Raw genomic sequence first — 25,249 nt, 5'->3', positions numbered from 1 at the left:
ATTATTGTTTCTAACGTCAAGGTTGACGGCAATTTCCTTTATAGCGACTTTGCTAAACTGTATGATTATAGGCCTACAGTAACATATAAATGGACTATCTGTATTCATGCAGTCCTTATCCCGAACAGTTTGTAGATGTTTATCCGTAAGGAATGTTTCAGCCCAGGCAATTCTGTTACACGGTGTGGGCAGTCACCTACCACAAGGCCCTCTGTTCCATCTATAAGGATGTAGTAAGCACAGAATTCTAAGGAGTGAGGAAATAGTAGGGCTTTAGAATTTCCTCAATTTCCTCACTCCTTAGAAACGAAACAGACTCCATCGAGAGAAAATATTACCTCGGCGGAAACAACTTGAAAGGTTAGAAATCTACAAAACCTTCGGGAAAAGGACGGTAATTAACTTCGAGGAGGCAGAGTCTGTTTCGTCAGGCTTGAGAGCATATAAAAAGTTATAAGCGAAGATTTCTTTTTCCAATAGTGAGATTAGTAATATTTATCACGTCTTTCTCAATTTGGTAAGCCCGAAGCTTACCAAATTAATATATCCAATTTCTTTTGAGAGAACAGCTGAAGTTACAAACATGGTTCGGGTATCAAAATAAAGCTTTTGCCCTGTAGATGAGTCCATTACAATTAGAAATGAAAACTTCAGAACAGTTTGGGCGTGGTGAAGCAGTAAAGTTACTGTTAATTCTACGAGAAGACAAGCGTGCATCTACTGATTTATTTATTTAATTTTTAACTGTTAGAAAAACCGTTTTCCACCCCTACTCTGAATAGCTGCTGCTTTTTAAATTATGCATTAATTAAAAGACTTCTTGTATTGTTTTATATATACACTATTTATTTAAATAATAAAATTAAATTAAGAGTTATTTTATTTTTGATCTAAGCTGTTTTGTATGTATCAGTAGAATAAACATATGTACTTTATAACATTAAAAAAGACAATAAAAGAAAAATGATTAACATGATAAGACCGGCCACCACTACACGCTAAACGGGAGCCGGAGAGTTGAAGTTGGAAGGCCTTAAGAATGCCAAATTGTCACCTTGTGACCCGAATGCCTCGTGGTATCGGAGAACAGATAGATGGGCCTGAAAAACAATCTCTTTACTGATGATTTTTGTATAGAACACCAAATTTTAAATGAGCTCATTATGTTTTAATTGAATAAAACCGTCGATTTCGACGAGTTCCTAGTAGTAATAATAATTCCAGCAATAACAATGCTGCGGTTGTATTTCTGGAATTTCGTCGTCGTAAGAATTTATGTCAAAGACCATTCACTCTACAAGCTATCAGGAAAATGATCGCTTGATTCCTTGAAAATTGACATCTGGCGATTGGCTTGATGGTCGAGCAATTAAAATGTTAGTATACTGCTCTGAAGGACCCGAGAACGAATCCAGATGGATCGAAAAGCCTCCGGGATTTTTCAGGAAATGTCTGAGTCCCGTCTTTAATACTCAACTGCTCCATTGTGGACTTGGTTGAACGCATAATGGACTTAGTGAGCAAAAAGGAACTCTTGGTGTTCTGAAACAGGAAATAATAATAATAATAAAAAAACAATCGATCGAAGGCGTACACCTATAACTTTAGATATCGTTAACGATGTTATTGAACAGTCAATGAATAATGCTGCAGGCTCAAATAGTGTGCGTACATTCTCACGGCAGTTGAATGTATCCTATGACACAGTACAAAAGGAGAGTTGGTGAATTGTTATTCGTATATGCCTTTATAATGCCACAACTGGTGGTTTATTTTTCCCGAGAAAAGAAATTTGCTGACTTTTGTTTTGACTTTCCTGAAACATCCATCTGTCAGGAAAGTCGAGAAAAAAATGGGTTTTTTTGTCTTGATGTTTCTGGACATAAAAGATCTCGCGGAGAGATGAGATACATATGACAGCAAATATCCATAATTATCTCATTTGGACTATAAAAAGTGAAAATTTTCGATATATTTCACTCCATTCGCCTAAAGTCTGCTGTGTATTCATGGCCACGTTTCTACTTGGACCATTCTTCTTCAAAGAATCCAGTTTTAACGTGGGCTATGCTTGTAATGCTTACGCCACATTCGAGCCTGTGACATGTTCTGTGATGGCCCAAGAGATATTAAAAGATACTCAACATTTTTGTCGTCTCCTGCATTTCGTACCGCTTGGCCACTTCAATAAACCACACTTTTTAAATGTGGTTTATTGAAAACATGCTGCAAATTTGGCAGTCTTGAAAGTCAGCATGTGAAAAGCGTCATAGAAATCAATTATGATTGGCTATTGAATATATTATTCATCACTTACAGGTTTTTACATCTTCATAATGGGGACCACATCCTGCAGTATTCTCTGCACCATCAATGGTTGTTGCTTTCAGAGCCAAAAGTAGTGAGTTTTGGTACTAATTATTTCTTAAGAAAATGTCTTCCGCATGTTCTGAAATATCATTTACTAGATTTGATTGAATTTGGACTGCTAGATACATCTCTAGACAGTGTTGATTAGTGGTACTTTAATCACGATCACCCAGTATATTTTTTTAAGGTTGCTTTCATACTAACTTATTACTTAAATCTTGGGCTGCTAAAGACAATTTTCTTATGGTATGAAAGATAGGGTCTGGTATAAATTTCACCCAAACAAATTGTATAAGTTTGATAAAATTTATGCATTTCATTAATTAACTATTAACTTTAATGATTACTTAACTTCTAAAATTTCATGTCCTGTATTATTGTAATATTTTAACTATATTTAACATTGCTTTTGTCCATTTGAATAGTTAGTAACATTTTAGTATTTTATGTTTGATTTTTTGTGTAAAACATTCATCATTTAATGTAATGTAACTTATTATAAAGTACTTAATTTTAAATATTTAATTTTAACTAGGGTTTCCAGATGTCCCGGATTTTTTCTGACTGTCATCTAACGACAGAGGACTTTATTCTAAAAACTGTATTACAATAAAGTATCTTTTTCTTTTTCTACATTTTAAATGTATTTCTGTCACTGGCATAATAAAAATACACATCCTGGGAGCATAGTCTCGAGATAACACCAGACTAAACACCATTCAAGTCCTAGAATTGAAGCAGCATTCCAGTGTCTTTCGGGAAGGACTCATTTTGTCCCTGTTTTTATCCCAAATTATAACAAATTTTATCTTATAAGCTTACTTCTAATGCGTTTGATATGCATACGCGTAGAATGAAAAGCTATTTCAGGATGTAAAAACTGTATTCATTTACATTTTCATGCAATTTCATTATTATACATGCCGCTTTTTCGGACACCAAAAGCAAACAATGATGAAAATAAAGGGGGGATTAGCTGTTACACGAATGAAAAATTTAACTAGAATTTTTTTTTTTTTTGAATTTTTCATTTTTTAAATAGAAAATTAGTAAAAATTTAAAAAAAACAAACTGAAGAAAGTATTAAACATTATAACATAATTATTGCTTAATAATCGAGAATCTGAAGCTGAATAATTAATAAAAAAATATATAAAAAATTGCAAAGATTATACTAAGATTACAAAGATTAAACTTCATGATAAATTTTGAAGTCTACTTCAAAATTTATCATAAAGTTTAATGTTTAAGAATTTTTAGAGAATAGAAGACAAATCGGTTGTTTTTGCAGATTATAAACTTATTAAATTTTGATTATTCTCTTTAACAGTTATTTAGAATGCAATTAGTGTTTAACCCGTGTTTAAAATCCACAATAATAAAATAAGAAAATATTCAATTTTAGAAAGAAATCTTTTATACATTTGATAAAAAAGAATAATGTAAGATATAAAAATTAAACAAAAAAAAACTGTTGATATTAATCTTTATTCTTCTTTAGCTTTTGTTGATTTTTTTTAATATTTAATTTGCAATAATTTAAAATATTTATTTTAATTTTATTTATTTATATGTGTTAAATATTTGATCGGTGGCAAAAAAAAACAAATAAAGTTTAATTCAAATAAAAATGTGCTAATTAATTAAATTAATTGTTACGAATCAATCTGAATTAAAACAAACAATCGAATTCGCAATCTTCTTTATAACACCTGGGGAAATACACAGGGATTGCTTTATAACTTATCAAAATTATTTTATATCAGAATTAAAGACAATTAATTTATTAATTTATGTCATACAAAAAAATAAATAAAATAAAAAAAAATTAATTAACAAGAATTAACAAAGGAAATTTATTATTATATCAGTTTAAGGTTAAATTGAAATTTTCAAATAACTTTTAAGGTAATTTCTCTTTTCCCATGAGAGTAATTTATTCTTGTTTATTTTTAGTTGCGTTAAGATCAGTTTTTATCTCTATTATAAATTTTCCCCATTATCTGTTATGCAATAATTTGTTTTGCAATTCTTCTTGTATTCTTCACTTCATAGACTTAATTAATGGTGTTTTTCTTTAATTATTGACATCTCTAATTTATTTAAGAATAGAAAATGTTTTGTAGTACACTAAAAAACTTCTGGAGAACTCGTAACTTTCTTTAGTGATGACATTGAAGAATTCAAGTAAGGGTAAGTTTAATAATTATTCGGAAATTTAATTATAATTAAAAATACAACGTTGATTTGTTTTAAGAAATTAAAATATTTCACTATTTTGTTAAATAAAAGTATTTTTTTTTTCTATATACGAAACGGGTTTTATGTTTAATTATCGCCTTTGAATAACAGGCAAAGAAATACAATCCTAATAAAAACTCCCAAATCGTAAAGATGCTTTAATAAGAATATTTTAATAAGAATCTGGTTGATTTTCAGTATTAAAGTCTTATTATTGAAACTTCATTTGGGATTTTATTTATTTATTTATTTGCATGTCAATCGGGGGTAATCCTTTATCGCCACAAATGACTTTACCTTTGTAAAATTAAATAAATAAAATTTTTTTTTAGGTATAAAAAAATCGTCTTTAAAGAGTAAACTTGTGTCTTTTAATCACTTCTTTCTATTGGGCAGGTTCCTTACCCAAGAGAAATAATCCAAAATAAATTCTGGATCTACCCTTGAGTTATTTGTAAAAAAATCAATTGGTTCCGGGTGGAATTCGGACTCGTAATTCAATATTCTTTCTCACGAGGTCAAATATTTTTTATACACGTGATATAACAGCATTAAGAAGTAATACAAACAGATGAATATATATGTTGTAAGCAGGGCCGGATTTAACAATCAGAGGCCCGTGGGCACAAGTATGGTGGGGGCCACCTTTAAGAGTAGGCAAATTTAATGAATTATAAAATTTACACAAAATACTGTACTTTAAAAAATATGTTTTCAAAAATTTTACTTATTATATGTTTCATAGGTTTTTTTTCCCCCGGGTTTGGTTTTCTCTGTCTATGGCTCTCATGATTAGGTCACACTAGGCTGTTGCGGTAATAGAAAAAAAAATTATGTTTAAACATAGTTTTGTGGAGGCCCTGGGCACCGGCCCCAAATGCCCTTATGTAAATCAGGCCCTGGTTGTAAGTCTATATCTTTAATCACTAATTGTTTGTTAACTCCGAACCAATAGTTATTTAACAAAATAATAAAGTGATTAATATAATATACAGTACTATTGTTTTAAATGTACCAAATCTCAATTTCTCTTCTATGCAATTTACATACAGTAATTTGGAAATGAAAAATTATTTTGAAATAAAGAATATTCAAACTTGTATGATTTTTTTTCTTTAATATAACTTAATCTAAATTGAATTTTCTATTGTGTGATACGAATATAATTAAGACAAATAATATTTGTCTTAAAAATTTTAAAGTACAAAATGAATTATGCATAAGTCAATATATTATTTACCTTATTTACTTGCAAATAAGAGCATGCTCTTGTGTGTTGCCAGCTTGTTTTGGCTTATAAGAATCAATGTAAATTAAATATAAATGTATTTATTTATACAGTAACTGTTAGTTAACATCTGTGATAACTATTAATTCAAATAAAAAACCAAAAGCTGCCGGTAGTATAAAAATATTTTAAAAATTTGGGAATTTTTAAAGGCAATTTATGGAATTTAGTGCCAATTTTTTTCCGTCTATAAGAGCATGTACTTATGCTAGGACATAAAAGAATACTCAGACACGTGCTTAAACATGGTATACACATATAATTTATAAATTTTCCTATAATCTATAATCATAATAACGAATGTTTTCAAATTATGCCTAATCTTATATCAAGAATACAATTTTTAAATATTGTATAACATTAGCTTTATTTTCAATAAAAAGCCAAGAAAAATACTAGAAAATGCTATTTTGAATGTTGCAAAATACTATTTATATGTATGTATTCATCTGTATCATTAAAAGCTTACTGATATAAGTTATAATGGAATGGGAGTGGAAACTAAAAGGAAATCTACATTGACTTTGTTATGAAAACAAAGTAAAATTCCTTCTTTTTTGCTCATTATAAATCGAAAATAATGAAAAGAAAAGAGGATAATACGAATTATATATTTGAGAAAATGTTTTCTGTCTTAGTTTCCTAAGAGTGATGATAAGAAGTTTCCTATTACAGTTATTAATAAAATATGGATTTTTACAATAGATGATATAAGGAAGCTTAGTCAAAATTGAAATTTTAATAATTAAATTAAAATTATATTTTGATGTAAACATGAAAATGCTTAAAGTTTACTTAAATTCTTCTTTTGAAATACAATTTTTAAAATTTCGTCCTTATTTAATTATTTTTAACAATAATTTTTTCATCTAAATAACTTACTTAAATTCATATCTAAACAATTACTATTAGATTCCAATTTTCTTTCAGAATTCTGTAAATAATTATTAAATTGGGTTATGAATAAGATTTAATAATACAGGCTAACCACGTCTTAATAACGATTATCGAATGCTCCTTCTCCAAACAAAGTTATTTTTTTCTCATAATTAATTATTTTTCCTAATGTTTGTTCTTTATCTATAATTAATATATAGATTAATATCTTTTCTTTGATCAGAATTACTAGCTCAAGCGGTTATATATATATGTATATACAGTATAGGCCTATACAATACCCGGCTGCAATTTTTAATCAGCTTTTAATTTAAAAACAACACGCAATTTCCGATCCAAACTGGAAGTTTGTATATAGTTAATGGGAGTGTTTGGCCCATAAACTTTCCATTTCTGTTTTGATTTTCATACATTTAACCCCGTTTTCGAGATTAACGAAGGACAGACAGACGTACAAACGATAATGGAAATGTACACGTGTACAATTTTAAAAATTACAGCCCAATAATTATCGTGTAAGGTTTCTCGTTCAACATAATTTAATGTGTTTTTTTTTAAATTAATTCACTAGTTTCTTTTATTTTTAAACATTTCTCGCGTATAAAAAGTGGACATTTTATTATTTTTACTAAAAAATCTGATCGTTTTATCGTGTTTTTTTAATTTCTCTTTTCATTAAATTGTCGTTATTAAGTCGTGCTGTCGACGGGGTTCAATTAATATAAATGCCATATAATAAATTCTAATTTTAGAATCATAAAAAGCTGTTCTGTACTTCTTTGAGGTTTCTTTTCTTTATATCTTTCGGCAATCAAATTCTGCTGAGGAGTCAAAATCCTAGAATACAGTCGAAACTTCGAATTTAGCGTAAGAATTTTCTCACATCTGAAATTGGTATTAAATCGAGTGTGGCGCTAAACTGAATTACTTCAAATATGAATTACATAGCTTATACTAATGAGATGTAGCTACTGTACAAACAAATTTGACTTTGAACGTTTGAAAATATCATTTTTAATGCGAAATCTGGTTGAAGAGTTTTGTATTTAATTAATATTTATACGGAAGATCTGTTCACACGTATCCATTGACGCTAAATCGAGGTTTGACTGTACTGTATATACGTTACTTGTCTTAAGAACCATTCTATTCATGGAATTTTTCACTTTTCATATTTTAATTAGCATACTAAGAACTACAACTACCAAATTTCGAGTTTCTACACATTAACAAGCGTACTTACAATATTGTTTTACTCAAAGTATCACCATATATTGATAATTATATTGATTTATTCGAAATAGCAGCGCAACATCTGTTGTATATTAACACATCCCTTTGTTTAAGACAACCAGATTCGACTCTAAGTGACTAATAATTCAATCAAGCAAAATGGACCATAGGAATCGATCAAAATTTAATGACAAAATCCTTTCTGAAATACTAAGCGGCTAGAAATTTAATCACTAATTTACTTTTTATTAATTAATCAATTAAAAAGAAGAAAATATATATAGGTGTTTATGATAACTAAATCTCATATGTTGAAGTATATTTACCAATTTTCTTTATATTATGAGAAAGTAAATTCAATACAGAATATTTTTAAAAAATCCAGCAACGAGTTGCTTAACTTTCCCGGCAACATTTAAAATTTTGGTAGGGCTATCTGTTACGATATTTTATTAAAAAACGGTAAAAAAAGCTTAATTTCCAGGGTATGGATGAGTTTTATAAAAAAGAAAATTGTATATGCTAATAACGAGTAAAATCGTCATTAATTCCTACTCTACTCGAGATATGACAAGCAACCAACTGTATCTTCCCACCTCCTCGACCTTTAACCACCAAAATTTAATATCATCAATCTCCCTAATAAACAAATCTTTGCATAATTTCGGATATTTTCGACAAAAAGAACAGGAGTTATTAAGCTTCAAACAGGGTGAAGAAAATCGTGCACTCGCCACACATACTAATATCCAAACATACAGAAAAATTTCCGAATTTTTTTTAAAATTATTTCTCTACGTTTCAAGGTTTCGAGTTAAAAAATGTAAAAATCTTGGAGGGGATCATTTTTTGATCCATCGCCATACTTTCCCTCTATTATAGCCTATATATCAGACGAAAAGTAATTAAAAGAAACAAGAATAGTTGAAATTATTTATTTTGAGCCAATATTTTACCTTTATCTAGAAGATTATTAAAGGAAAAACTTTCTGGATAAAATAAAATTGATCTCTAACGATAAGTTATCATGAAAACAACAACTGACGTCGGTCGACAGTCACGTGGAAAATGGTGAATTACCTCTTGTAGCATTTGACCGTCGATAAAAACATTTTGTAGAGTACACGCTAGCTTATCGTTAGTGTCCAGTACAGATCCACGTGTCTGAATTATTAGAAAAAAACGACTATAATTCGTTCTTAGTTTTATTCTGCCACTCCCCCCCCAAAAAAAACAGAAGAAATTGCTAGATCATTGGATGGTGCATACACTTTTCACATTTTGAATGTTTCTCTTAATAATAATCATCATTCATCCGGAGAAATAACGAAGTAATTATATATCTCATCTCATTTTTAAAATGTAAAATAGAAAAAAATATATATATACGTTATTATAGTTTAGGTAATTTAAATTAATTTCAAACGTTTAATAATTTAAAGAAGACGATGATTTATTAGTTATATATATATATGAAATCGAAATTTATTCTCGTGAGATCTAAAACAGGATGGAATTTCTTTGATGAGCAGACATCAGAAACCTTCAGATCGATACGAGATTCTCGAATATCTCTTTCTATTACTTCAATAAAAGAGAAAAGTCGTTTCCTTCTTTATTAAAATAAACTATTATTGAGATTTCCAGGCTTTCGTCTTACACGTAAATTTATTATTTCTGCAAAGGCATAAGTAATATTCTTTTATAAAATTTAAAATAGAGGTAACTTTTTTTTTTTTTTTGTTTGGAAGTGAAAATTAGAAAGTTTTTTGCAGTTTCCAATGAATATCAGATTTTCGCATTTAAATTATTAGATAATATCTTAGATCGATGACGAATGTGTCATCCAGGCGATAAAAATGAAATAAATCGTGGCTATTTCTAGTATCAAAAATGACACTTTTCATTAAGGTCTAAAAGGCAACGGTCCATTCTCTGTTATTTTGGAATGAATTCAAATAAGCAAATCGATTATCATTACGAAGCGTGCAAATTATCAGATGCTCTTCCACTGATATATAATGGAAATTCTGAAATATCTTTTGTTTACGCTCAGTTTGAGCTAGAAATAGAAAAATTTTTGCTATACAAGAAACAGATTCTTGATATATATATACACATATGATACAGTTTTAAAACTAAATGCTCCATTCTTAAACAACGATATACTAGCGTAAGATAATCAATAACAATATACAGTCGATCGATAATCCGATCAGATTAATCTGTCAACGAATAGGAATATCCTTGTTAGTTTCACTCTCATAAAATTTAACACGTAGTTTCTTCACGCAAGAAAATATTGTTGCCTTTTTTTTTAAATTTTTAATAAAATTGCTGCAAATATATTAATTTTTTTTTAACATAAAAACACGTTTAATTTTGCTAATTATCATAATTTAAACGTTATACGAATACATATTTGATTTTAAAATATAGGTCACAAGGGAAGGAAATTTAAGAGTGAAAAAAACATGTTTATAAATATATAGGCTATATTTTTTATATTTTTTCTATTTAAATTTAACGTGGCATTTCATAAGTTTCCTTTAATAAATTGAATTTTGATATTGATGACAAAATAAATATTTAAACCCTTTTGTTAAACGTTTTAAAATCCATTTATTGTTTAAATTAAATATAGACTTGTTCCTAAATGTCAGAATAATAAAATTAAAGCAAACACTCATTTATAGTTAAATTATAATTTAATTAGAATATCATCAATATCAAGAATCAAAATTATACAAAAAAAAAAATCTTTTGCAATGATCTATAACAATTGTTATTTGTCATATCAGAATATTTTTCTATCATTTTTATTCCTTTTCTGAAAGTTATCAGAAAAATTTCAAATGATAAAGTAAGAAAAATTATTGAAGAATGAGCTTTAACCGTAACTACTGACAAGATGGAAATATCAGTCACACGACACTCGAACCACGTTAGGTATGGATTCAGATTTCTTTGAAAATCTTCGGTTTTCGGAATTCTCATGTAATGCTAATTCTAGAAGGTTAAAAGATATATATAGGGCCTATATATATTATTTTCCTGCAGTAGATATATCAAAATCAGATTTATAATCCAATGAAGTTAATCTGTGAAATCTCTTATATCATATTTTTATTTAATTTTAAATGACAGATTAATGTAAAAAAGTGTTCAACGTCAGAATATCGGGCTGCAATTTATAATCGTATTTTAGTTTAAATTAATCTGGGCCTCAGGGCCCTAAACTTTCCATGTCTGGTTCCCATTTTAGTAATGACGTTTCCCTGTAAATCACACTTCTCCTGATAACAATCGAATCCATCTATCTAACTCTGTTCTCAAGAAAATTTTAAATTAAAAATACCTGGTTCAATCGAGACCAAATTTTCCATATCTGGTCTCGATTTAATTCTATCTAACTTCGTTTTCGAAATTAACGAAGGACAGACAGACGAACGACAGTGGAAATGTATAGGTTTTGCAATTTAAAAATTGCAGCCCAATAAAGTTGTTTTATTTCATACTAAACTAACATCTGGAACAATATTATACACGAATTTTTATAAGATTCGACTAAAAATTTAGTGTTTTATACATAAAATATATTGCGAGAATGATTATTTTTGAGTTTAAAAATACTCATTTAACGTAATATTAAAGGTAAGATAATAACTGGGTCTAGGATTTATTGTGGAAATGACTTTTACGTTATGACAATGAGAAATTGTATTTTGCTTAGAGGCACATTTAACAAATAGTAAATGTTTATTTATTTGACTGGCAACGATATGTAAAGCATTATTTATATTGTATTTTTGGCTAAAGACAGTTAATATTTTTCTCACAAATCATCATAAAATTACAATTTTTATATATATGTATACTACACAAATACACAAAATACATATTTTCGCCTCAGATTGTTTTTTAACAAATAAATACTCCGGCAGTTATCTTCCAAATACTTTTACGAAGGACACTTTTTGATACAACTGCCTTTTATTTTTTTAAATCGTTAGTCCGTATCGACAGTAATTAACAATCGAATGTTGATAAAAGTTTGAGGAAAGGTGTCAAAGGTCGCAAGTGCCTTTACAGGGCGGATGTACGCGTAGTTCTTTCGCCGTTTCTTTTCTCTGAGCGTAAATATTGAGACCCGGAATAATATGAACTCTCAATCCAATTCCATTACCCGCTCGCCTGGGGTCGCGCGAACGGCGTGTGAACGTCACGTGACTTTTACAACAGCAATAATAAAACAATTTATTAAATGCTTCGCGAAAATCTCTGTTGGTCGCAGCGTACACATAACTATAAAGACAAGAATTGGTTATGGCTACCCACCAAGATGTGTCCATTAAATTTATGGTAACTGGACGCAGAGCACTGATCACTATAACTACGGCATATGGCATCCACATCATTAACATCACTATAAACACCACTATATTACTCTTCAACAAACATTCGTCTGTTAAAACGTATGCAGTAGGATCCTCTAAAACCTCTAGTTGTAATTTAAAATCTCGCAATTTGAAGATGGCTCGTGTGAAATAAATGATGGTCAGCAAAAGTGGGCATATCACCAATAATATTCCGGCAGTGATGTGATACGGTGGCCATACGTTGAAATTTGAATCGCAGAAAGATGGTCCGTATCCCATGACGTATTGAATGACTGCAAAGCTCACGGAACAACACCAAACAACGGACACGCCAAAAAGAATTCTCCACTTTGTGCAACATAAATCATATGTAACTAAACTATTTAATCCTAAACAGTTGTCTAAAGCCATAAACATAAAGGATTGGACGGATACGAGAAAACACACCACCGTAGTAAGCCACTGAAAAGTGCAAATACTTGGATCCTGAGGGATATTGGCCAAAATGGCGACACAGGATGCCGGTAGCACCAAAATGGTTACCAGCATATTGCCCATGGCTAAACTCACAAGATAAATGCTGCCGCGCACTTGAAATGGCTCTATGACCGTTACTGCACTGATGACGAAGACACTACCCATGGTACCACCGGTTGCCACAGCCGAAAGGAAGACAAGTTTAAAAACGCCATTCCATCCATTTGGTTCTTCTCCATCTATTTTCATTATCTGACTGTTGGATGGCGGCAGAATCCATAAAGCGAGAGCTGTGATATTTTGAGCCATCTTGAGCTGAAAGATAATAAAAAATATTATTTTTATTTCATTTTTTTCCTATTAAAATTAGCTATTATTTTAATATACATATATAAAGGTTATAATTATCAAAAATTCAATGCCTAAATTACAGGCGAGTAATCTAATTTTAACAGTAATTGTAACGAATTAAATAAATTAAACATTACATCGATTTAAACATTACCAAACATGTAAATGTCCCATCGTTTTAAATATAATTGTCACACTTAAAACATATATTTTGGTTTCTTTAATTCGTTCGATGGATAAATCTGCCCTTCTAATGTATTGTTTGAAATTTCCTTTATTGCTCTGTATTTTGTTTCTCGCGTTTAATTGAGTATCGCAGACAAAGTGATTCATTATGTTAATTCGAGATGCGAAACTAGAATAACTACTATTCATCTCAATTTTCAATTATCTAATGCTTCTAATATTATATATAGGTAAGAGTCTAGGATTTCGAAACTGTTCTAATTTTGACAGTAATTTTATTAATACAAAAGAAAATTGTTGAAATATTTCAAAAGTTGTATTGAGAAGCCATCGCCTGTTTGTAAAAATTTACATTTTTAACAGTAATTTTCGTATAGTAATACTATTCAAACTTGGGAGCGAAAGACTTCTATTTGAATAGTAAAATATTTGAAAGAAACAATGAAACTGGTGTTAGAAATAAAAGAAATCTAAGGAGAATGACTGCCAATCTCTAGGTCCTTCCTTGAAACTTTTTAAATAATTCTCAATAATAAAAAAATAACGAAGATAAACGTTATCTTTATTTATATTATTTATTTATTAAAGACTTTCTAATGTTCTTCTAACAAAAACCTTCCCGCAATAAAGATTATTTAATATTTAGATGAAGACATTTATTTAAAAAAGTACTGAATAATCCTACATAATAAGCACAATTATGTAAGATTTTTCGTTTTTTTTTAAGTCGAAGGTATTAAGAACTTTTTTTTAAAAACAATTTATTTTAAAAACCAAGAAGAATTAGTAAAGAAGTTATAAGTGGAACAACTTTTAAAAGGAATATACAAATCGTATTATTATAATTTATTCTATTGTGCAGTTATTAAATGTTTCTATAAAATTCAATGATCAGCCATTTTTAATATTCGAAAGATTTTATTGTACCGTATTATTACATTTCTGACAAAACGTATGAATATTAATTTTTTCACTTAAATTTTAAAATATTTCTACTCATTTGATCAAAACAAATACATAAAATTCGTAATATATGATCGTAAATTAATCATTTCAATTACTGTACTTTAAAATTTAATAACGCAGAAATTGGTTAAAGATTAAGAATAGAAATCTATATAAAAGTTCATTTTTATATGACAATTTTTATTAATATTTTTGTTCCATTCAAATTTCTTTCTAATATAAAGATTAAATTGAATTTATCCGAAAGGCTTTTGTTCAATTGTATGATGCACAATAGTCCTTTTATATTGTCGAATTAAGTCCAACATTACCGCATACAAAACCAAAGTCCTCGATATAAAGAAAAAGAAAATATATAAGAATTTGAAATACTTTCTCTCTATTGAAATTTAAGAAAGTCACATTTATTATTATTAAATGTTTTTATTTAACTTGCTTTGTATCGTATCCTGGAATCGTGCAGTTCAAATCTCGTTTATCCCCTATCATATATATTTCGGAATGGGGAGGATAGTGGCAATTCACTTACCATCCCTCACTCCGAAACCCTATAAACATAGTACAATGTGAAATTTAATCATGTATGTGTGGTCAATGAAATTTAATCATGTAATAGTCAATCTCAGCAACGGTCAAGGTGTGTAACCATGACCATTTATGAGATTTAGTGGGGTAACCACCACCAATAGACGAACGGGTGGTGATTTCCCCCATTAAATCTCGGAAACGTAACCATTAAAAACATCTTAAATAACGTTTTAATATAGCAAAATTATTATTATTTAATTAACCGAACTATTTAAATATTTTTCGTAGAAATTTCAGGCAATTTAAGTTTACAATCTCTAACAACTTTTTCTATTATATCATGTTATGACAGTAGCAAAAGTTGTTAGAGGCTACAATTAATAAGAACAATATAATATACAGTAGAGCGTCGATTTTCCGAAAGTCAATCATCCGAAAGAATTCCAGTCGGCAAATTTAAATTTTCGCCAGTGCTGTGGCGCTTCAATCTTTGGATATGTCTTGGGTTACTCAAATATTTTACGTTTTTGATACTAAATTAACATCTGAAGTATAATTTTTTATTATTTTTATATTTTTAAATATATTTATTTTGTTTGTACAAAACAAAAAAATAATTTTTAACGATACAATAGTCTTTGTTAGGCTTAACATCGACGAAAATTCAACGCGAAGCGACATGCAACGGAGAAAAATTTCGACATCGGATACGTTAAACTATTTTATCGTACGTAAATCAGTTATCCGAAATATCAGTTATCCGGACAACTCCAGTCCCCAATTGATTCGGAAAATCGACGCTCTACTGTATTGTTATTAATTATAATAAAGTATATAACCACGAAAAAGATTATAGAAAAAAAATTTCTTAATTTCTATTATATAATTTACATAATTAAAATATTTTGTTAATCGCACAAGTTCGTTTTTATTTGAAAATTTCCAGTAAAAATGTTTAAATAAGTCAAGAATAAACTACTTATATTCATTTTAACTATAAATACTCAAGCAATTTAACGTCTCCGAAATGAAAAGTTTATGTTATACCATTGGATGCACTTTTCCTCAGAAATTCTTTAATAAGCTTAACAATTTACAAAGACATTAAATATTAACTCACTTTATGGATATAATTTAAAAGTTTTATGAAACTGGAAATAAACATCGAAGAAGATTATAAAATATATTATATTAAGAAGATGAAAGTATTAGTTGTAAAGTTATACAGCTTTAAAAACGTTCAGAAGTATATTAAGAAACTATTTTCTGGTTCATCATCTTCGTAACAGAAGCCATTGCTAGAATATTTTTTAATCGTTTGAAAACTATTATTATTATTACTTTCGTTTTATAAAATTTCATCAAAAATTGATATTAATAATTTATTTGTTTTGCAGAAAACTTATCTGATATTATCTTAGGAGTGATGAAGAATTAAAAAAAAAGAACAGCAAGAGGAGACCAGCGAAGAAAACTGAAATACAATCGAACCTGTGACGAACGGCCACTGACGTAAACATAAAAAACCACCGTTCATTTTCTATGTATTTTTGTTAAAAGTTCCTGAAGAAATGGCCCTTGTCGAAGGTTCGACTGTAATATTAAACGTACTTTTTTTTTTCTTAAATAAAAATGCCAATATATTGGATTTTATGACTAGGATTTTTAAATTTATAAAAGTGTTTGTTGTAAGAATTTTTTTTTTTTACATAAAATTAAAAAAAAATTATTTCTAAAAATATATTTCTAATCAATTCTAAATGAATAATTAAATGAGTAGCCAAAATAAAGGTCGATAATTATTTTGTTGTTGTTCTATTCGGTAATCATTTTGTAACTTTCCTCTAAATGAACGAAGATTATTGATTTATTATTGGCGATAAAATAAATTCTGTTCATCAATCACCGTGACTATAAATGGAGTAGCTTTAAAGTTCAAATATCACAAAGTAAAACAATAAATTTATTAATTCATTTAGAAAATTTAAATTATATAAACTTTAATTCTTTTATTTNTTGAAAACTATTATTATTATTACTTTCGTTTTATAAAATTTCATCAAAAATTGATATTAATAATTTATTTGTTTTGCAGAAAACTTATCTGATATTATCTTAGGAGTGATGAAGAATTAAAAAAAAAGAACAGCAAGAGGAGACCAGCGAAGAAAACTGAAATACAATCGAACCTGTGACGAACGGCCACTGACGTAAACATAAAAAACCACCGTTCATTTTCTATGTATTTTTGTTAAAAGTTCCTGAAGAAATGGCCCTTGTCGAAGGTTCGACTGTAATATTAAACGTACTTTTTTTTTTCTTAAATAAAAATGCCAATATATTGGATTTTATGACTAGGATTTTTAAATTTATAAAAGTGTTTGTTGTAAGAATTTTTTTTTTTTACATAAAATTAAAAAAAAATTATTTCTAAAAATATATTTCTAATCAATTCTAAATGAATAATTAAATGAGTAGCCAAAATAAAGGTCGATAATTATTTTGTTTTGTTCTATTCGATAATCATTTTGTAACTTTCCTCTAAATGAACGAAGATTATTGATTTATTATTGGCGATAAAATAAATTCTGTTCATCAATCACCGTGACTATAAATGGAGTAGCTTTAAAGTTCAAATATCACAAAGTAAAACAATAAATTTATTAATTCATTTAGAAAATTTAAATTATATAAACTTTAATTCTTTTATTTTAATTAATATAATCTTCTATGCAATGTTTAGAAAATCGTTATTTTCTATGTAAATCAGTAAATCAAGAATAAAAAATCAAATTTAAATATTACAAAGTATTTGATAGATTTTCCTGCAATTATAAATAAAATTGTATTTATTTTTTTTTATTATTTTTATAGCTAGAAAATGCAATAATCTTGATTTTACGGATCCTGATCTCATGGATTGGGATTTTACGCATCATTCACCTTAGATTTGGTATGATCCTTTTTTTCATACGACAATGGTTATTGAGTTGTCTACAAGGCAGTGAAGTAATACAATTACACACCAAAATGAGAACAATTTGCTGAATTATTGTCTTGTTTTAGGCGTGTAAATAAAATTTATATTTAAATACTTTATTAAGCTTTATAATAAATGCATACACGTCTTCGAAAATCACTTCACTGTAAAGATATGTCCTTAATTTAATTATTAAATCAAAGCATTACTGTTATTAAATTTTAAAATAAATTATTATTTTCAAAAACTTAATAATTAACTTATTTTTTGTTTGTTTAATACTGTAGAATTTCAAATTAAAAATATAATAATCAGTTGAAATGTGTTTATTAAAATTTGTCATTAAAAAAAAACTAGAACTTTGTTAAACTCTATGAAAATTTCTGTACAATTCTGAGATTAATACAATGCTTTTAAATGTAAATAAATAGTGTTTTTTTAACTCAAAATATTTAATTATTCTTATATGTGAATATACTTATAGATACCACGCAGAACATAATCACAATTTACATAATTTATAACATAATTATTTCTGCGTAGAGAAGAATTTCCACTACGAAAAGTATTTCTTTTTCGAGATGAAAGAGCAAAAATATTTTTTAAAAATCACAAAATACTAAAAAGAGAGATTAATTAAGAACATGTGACTAATTTTTTCCTATAACGCATCACATTAAAACCTTATTAAAAATGAAAAAATATATATATATATAAGATTTTTATCTTTTGATTAAAAAGTGCAAGGTTAAATTTTAATTAAAATAGAGATACAAACATTCTAGTCTTTGATCTTTTTTTTTATTTTTCCTCTCCCCTATTAGATCATTCTGATATTTAAGATTAAAGTCTTGTGGTCAATGAATATAAATAGAGAAATGCATAAGTTACAAATCGATAGCCATTCCATTAAAGAAGATATAATTGATTGAACTATTAATCTTTAAGATGAAGTAGAAAATTCAACTCATGAAGCTGAACGAAGCTAAGACAGCCATAGTTCATTAATCTTGCCAGGAAAAAAAGAATTCAAAAACAGCTACTATATTAGCTAATTTTTTAAAAGAAGAAGAGTTTAAAAATATCATCAGCGATAGGCCAGTATTATTTCGAGAATTTATGAATGATTTGTGTGATTTTAACATAAATGAAAAGTTAATTAAGCAACATTTCTCTCATCCATTTTCTCTACAGTCTATGACACTTTGGCTATTCAATAATAAATGCTTGAAGACTTTTAAAAGGAAAGATTATTATTTTAGAAAAAAAAAATTGGCTATAAATTAAAATTTCAGTAAGCCAAAAATAAATCATTTATTTATTTTACAGTTCTAAAAACTAAATACATAACTATTATAATATAAACTCTCTCTCTCAAAAAAAAAAAAAACATATTGTATTTTATAATCATACACGGTAAAACCTGTCTAAAACGGAACCTGAATACAACAGAAACCTACCTAAATAGGGAAAAATATCCGGTATCGAGCGATTCCGTTTTACACAGGTTTTACTATATATAAAATCTATAAGTTTTAATATATTAATTTAATTTAAATGTGTGAATCTATCTGAGAATTTTATACATTTTATTTAGTTTTCTTTCTTAAATGCCATTTTTAACTCCTAAATAGATTTATGTCAGTAATAATGAATGATGATAACGATAGCCAATTCGTCATAAATTCTTTAAATTAATAACATTAAAAGTTTATATTTAATAAAGTAATTTAATGACAAATAAAGTATTTTAATTTAAAAAGTTTAAATATGATTCTCTCGTGCAATTGATTTTCTTTGTAAGAAAGAAACGAAAGTCTTATTTAAAGGAATAAAAGCTTTTATTTTTTTATACTAAAACCAATATAATGAGTAATGAATTATCATTAACATTAACTACAGTCGACCTCCCTATAACACTGTTGATTATTCCGTTTTATATGAATTCCATGTTGTACGAGTCACTTAGATTTTACAAATACGTGTGCTGGATTGTGAACGACTAACGTATTTGTAAAAAACTAAGTGACTCGTACAACATGGAATTCATATAAAACGGAATAATCAACAGTGTTATGGGGTCGACTGTATATTCTGCATCTTAAAAAATTACAGTAAAACCTGTGTAAACCGGAATATTGTACAGTACAGTACCGAATAATTTTTCCGCTTAGGCAGATGTCCGTTTTATTCAGGTTCCGTTTTAGACAGGTTTTACATTATATATTTAGCAAATTTTTTTATGAGGATTTGCGACGCGATTGTAATTTATACATTTATTTATTTATATCATCAGAATTAATTTTATTCTAATTAATTATGCGTATAAAATTTTCTGCAGCCGACATTTTTTATATTTTTTTATTAGCTTTTAATAAAACTTGCAGTTTTTAAAATGATAAATTCATACATTTAAAGTTACGAGCTATGTATTTTTGTTAAAAGTTCCTGAAGAAATGGCCCTTGTCGAAGGTTCGACTGTAATATTAAACGTACTTTTTTTTTTCTTAAATAAAAATGCCAATATATTGGATTTTATGACTAGGATTTTTAAATTTATAAAAGTGTTTGTTGTAAGAATTTTTTTTTTTTACATAAAATTAAAAAAAAATTATTTCTAAAAATATATTTCTAATCAATTCTAAATGAATAATTAAATGAGTAGCCAAAATAAAGGTCGATAATTATTTTGTTGTTGTTCTATTCGGTAATCATTTTGTAACTTTCCTCTAAATGAACGAAGATTATTGATTTATTATTGGCGATAAAATAAATTCTGTTCATCAATCACCGTGACTATAAATGGAGTAGCTTTAAAGTTCAAATATCACAAAGTAAAACAATAAATTTATTAATTCATTTAGAAAATTTAAATTATATAAACTTTAATTCTTTTATTTTAATTAATATAATCTTCTATGCAATGTTTAGAAAATCGTTATTTTCTATGTAAATCAGTAAATCAAGAATAAAAAATCAAATTTAAATATTACAAAGTATTTGATAGATTTTCCTGCAATTATAAATAAAATTGTATTTATTTTTTTTTATTATTTTTATAGCTAGAAAATGCAATAATCTTGATTTTACGGATCCTGATCTCATGGATTGGGATTTTACGCATCATTCACCTTAGATTTGGTATGATCCTTTTTTTCATACGACAATGGTTATTGAGTTGTCTACAAGGCAGTGAAGTAATACAATTACACACCAAAATGAGAACAATTTGCTGAATTATTGTCTTGTTTTAGGCGTGTAAATAAAATTTATATTTAAATACTTTATTAAGCTTTATAATAAATGCATACACGTCTTCGAAAATCACTTCACTGTAAAGATATGTCCTTAATTTAATTATTAAATCAAAGCATTACTGTTATTAAATTTTAAAATAAATTATTATTTTCAAAAACTTAATAATTAACTTATTTTTTGTTTGTTTAATACTGTAGAATTTCAAATTAAAAATATAATAATCAGTTGAAATGTGTTTATTAAAATTTGTCATTAAAAAAAAACTAGAACTTTGTTAAACTCTATGAAAATTTCTGTACAATTCTGAGATTAATACAATGCTTTTAAATGTAAATAAATAGTGTTTTTTAACTCAAAATATTTAATTATTCTTATATGTGAATATACTTATAGATACCACGCAGAACATAATCACAATTTACATAATTTATAACATAATTATTTCTGCGTAGAGAAGAATTTCCACTACGAAAAGTATTTCTTTTTCGAGATGAAAGAGCAAAAATATTTTTTAAAAATCACAAAATACTAAAAAGAGAGATTAATTAAGAACATGTGACTAATTTTTTCCTATAACGCATCACATTAAAACCTTATTAAAAATGAAAAAATATATATATATATAAGATTTTTATCTTTTGATTAAAAAGTGCAAGGTTAAATTTTAATTAAAATAGAGATACAAACATTCTAGTCTTTGATCTTTTTTTTTATTTTTCCTCTCCCCTATTAGATCATTCTGATATTTAAGATTAAAGTCTTGTGGTCAATGAATATAAATAGAGAAATGCATAAGTTACAAATCGATAGCCATTCCATTAAAGAAGATATAATTGATTGAACTATTAATCTTTAAGATGAAGTAGAAAATTCAACTCATGAAGCTGAACGAAGCTAAGACAGCCATAGTTCATTAATCTTGCCAGGAAAAAAAGAATTCAAAAACAGCTACTATATTAGCTAATTTTTTAAAAGAAGAAGAGTTTAAAAATATCATCAGCGATAGGCCAGTATTATTTCGAGAATTTATGAATGATTTGTGTGATTTTAACATAAATGAAAAGTTAATTAAGCAACATTTCTCTCATCCATTTTCTCTACAGTCTATGACACTTTGGCTATTCAATAATAAATGCTTGAAGACTTTTAAAAGGAAAGATTATTATTTTAGAAAAAAAAAATTGGCTATAAATTAAAATTTCAGTAAGCCAAAAATAAATCATTTATTTATTTTACAGTTCTAAAAACTAAATACATAACTATTATAATATAAACTCTCTCTCTCAAAAAAAAAAAAAACATATTGTATTTTATAATCATACACGGTAAAACCTGTCTAAAACGGAACCTGAATACAACAGAAACCTACCTAAATAGGGAAAAATATCCGGTATCGAGCGATTCCGTTTTACACAGGTTTTACTATATATAAAATCTATAAGTTTTAATATATTAATTTAATTTAAATGTGTGAATCTATCTGAGAATTTTATACATTTTATTTAGTTTTCTTTCTTAAATGCCATTTTTAACTCCTAAATAGATTTATGTCAGTAATAATGAATGATGATAACGATAGCCAATTCGTCATAAATTCTTTAAATTAATAACATTAAAAGTTTATATTTAATAAAGTAATTTAATGACAAATAAAGTATTTTAATTTAAAAAGTTTAAATATGATTCTCTCGTGCAATTGATTTTCTTTGTAAGAAAGAAACGAAAGTCTTATTTAAAGGAATAAAAGCTTTTATTTTTTTATACTAAAACCAATATAATGAGTAATGAATTATCATTAACATTAACTACAGTCGACCTCCCTATAACACTGTTGATTATTCCGTTTTATATGAATTCCATGTTGTACGAGTCACTTAGATTTTACAAATACGTGTGCTGGATTGTGAACGACTAACGTATTTGTAAAAAACTAAGTGACTCGTACAACATGGAATTCATATAAAACGGAATAATCAACAGTGTTATGGGGTCGACTGTATATTCTGCATCTTAAAAAATTACAGTAAAACCTGTGTAAACCGGAATATTGTACAGTACAGTACCGAATAATTTTTCCGCTTAGGCAGATGTCCGTTTTATTCAGGTTCCGTTTTAGACAGGTTTTACATTATATATTTAGCAAATTTTTTTATGAGGATTTGCGACGCGATTGTAATTTATACATTTATTTATTTATATCATCAGAATTAATTTTATTCTAATTAATTATGCGTATAAAATTTTCTGCAGCCGACATTTTTTATATTTTTTTATTANTCTTTAAAATACCAAGCCTAGGGGTAAATTTTCCAACGACCTCTTTAATTGTTTTGAAGAGATCCCTTGTACGTCCCTTTACATTATTTAATTCAACTTCTTTGCATTTATTATTAAAATATTCTTCTTTATCCTTCCTAGCCTGTCTTTGGAACTCTGCAGTTAATTTTTTAATTGTTTGACGATCTCCTATAATTTTCATTTGTCTCCGAGTGTTTGCAATTTCTAAAGATTTGTGTGACAGCCAAGGCGTTTTCTTATTTTCCTTCTTCTTCTTTCCTATGCATTTATCAGCAGTATGTTTAATGGTGTTTTTTAAAGACTTCTGATTCGATACAAGACATAAATTGATGGATACAATATAAAAATTTGAATTTTGTACGAATAGAAACTTTATTGTCCTTTTCTATTCGAGTAACTTTCAATATTGTGGATAAATCAAATCCATTTATATTCGTTCATGGGCATAAAATACTAAATAAGAATTGGTATATATTTTTTTTTTTTTGGTTCTCAGAGTCTTCACCCATAAATTATAGAAAATTCCACTGTATGGACGAAAAATAAATAATTTTTTTTATAGATTTACAGAAAATTGTATAACCTTTTTTCATATCTTCACTTTTTATCATGATAATATAGGCGCATCGGTAGTTATAAAAAGATAGTAACATAATCATCTCGTATAAATCATACCATTTTACTATAGAACTTGTAACTCTGATCTCTAGGATCCCACCAGTGGTCGAAGTGGATAAAACCACCGAGCACTGGTAGTGGATTCGCAACTCTTCAGCGGGCTGGCCACGTGAAGTTTTCTAGTTTTTCTTCACGTTAGTAACACCTAAATAGGCGCCAGTTTTTCATAAAAGTCCTCTTGGGAGGCATCCTCCCTCGGCAGATCGCCCATGTTTCGCTTTGACTAAAGCAAATAAATCCAAATCTAATCTTTAGATTGAAAAAAAAGTTATCGAATCTACTCTATAAAATAATTTACAGCATATGTAATTTTGTAATTATAAATTTTTGCTAGTTTTTATGCTATTTCTACTCAATTCGATGACATTACATTTGATAGGATGAGGCGTGAGTACATCACAATAATGACTTCTACAATTAATTTTTCAATAAACGATTCTATTCTCTATAATCATTTTAATAAAATTAGCTAAATTTAACTTGTATAAATAACTTTTTGTAAAGAATTGTTACAACCGAAGAATTTTAATTATGGAAATTAATTCGAATTTAAAACGAATTTCCTTTGTGATGATAATATAGGCCTATTGGTAAACAACTAAATAGATTTAAACTTTAATTTTATTTTTATTCAATATATCCTTAATTAAATTAAAGTTGAATTTATGTATTCATATAAATTTTTAAACTAACAATCAAAAAGAATTATTACTTCTTTTCACTAAATATGATTATACTGTTTTATTGGAATTTTCTCATATATCTACTATTATAGAATGCATTTTTGATTTAATATATGCATTAGTTTAAATTGCCCAATAATTTATCTAGTGTAAGTACAATATTTTCATCAATTTATATTAGAAGTAAAATACATTTATAAACTCCTAGCATAAAGCGAAATAAATGTATTTTATGAAAACAAATTGCCTTAAATTATCAACCAAACACAAATATTTTAAGATTACAAACTTTAATATAAAATATATAAAAAGTATTTTATTTAGATGTATTTAATTTGATATCTTTATATTTGAATTACACGAATCATATATAAACAGAATATACACATTACTTGCTTTCTCAGCAGTTTGGAATGATTTTCCAAACGTTTTCGAC

At 27.3% G+C, this 25,249-nt stretch overlaps 1 protein-coding gene across 5 annotated transcripts in view; it reads right to left on the bottom strand.

The window, feature by feature from the left end:
* Positions 1-11,683: 11,683 nt before the first annotated feature.
* The window catches only part of LOC111621354 (histamine H2 receptor-like), a 95,582-nt gene continuing 82,016 nt past the window's right edge, over positions 11,684-25,249 (bottom strand). For 2 of the 5 annotated variants that reach the window (XM_023363455.1, XM_023363456.1), the window contains one exon: positions 11,688-13,200. In XM_023363455.1, coding sequence (XP_023219223.1) covers positions 12,097-13,194 — 1,098 coding nt within the window. In that variant the 5' untranslated portion in view covers positions 13,195-13,200 and the 3' untranslated portion in view covers positions 11,688-12,096. Of the gene's footprint in view, positions 13,201-25,249 lie in introns of all 5 variants that reach the window. The other 3 variants (XM_023363452.1, XM_023363453.1, XM_023363454.1) reach the window with 3 other exon arrangements.

This window comes from Centruroides sculpturatus, unplaced genomic scaffold, assembly GCF_000671375.1.
Source record: "Centruroides sculpturatus isolate CEXI.00-Female unplaced genomic scaffold, Cexi_2.0 scaffold275, whole genome shotgun sequence".
Classification (NCBI taxonomy): domain Eukaryota; kingdom Metazoa; phylum Arthropoda; class Arachnida; order Scorpiones; family Buthidae; genus Centruroides; species Centruroides sculpturatus.
This window is presented reverse-complemented; position numbering and strand designations above follow the sequence as displayed.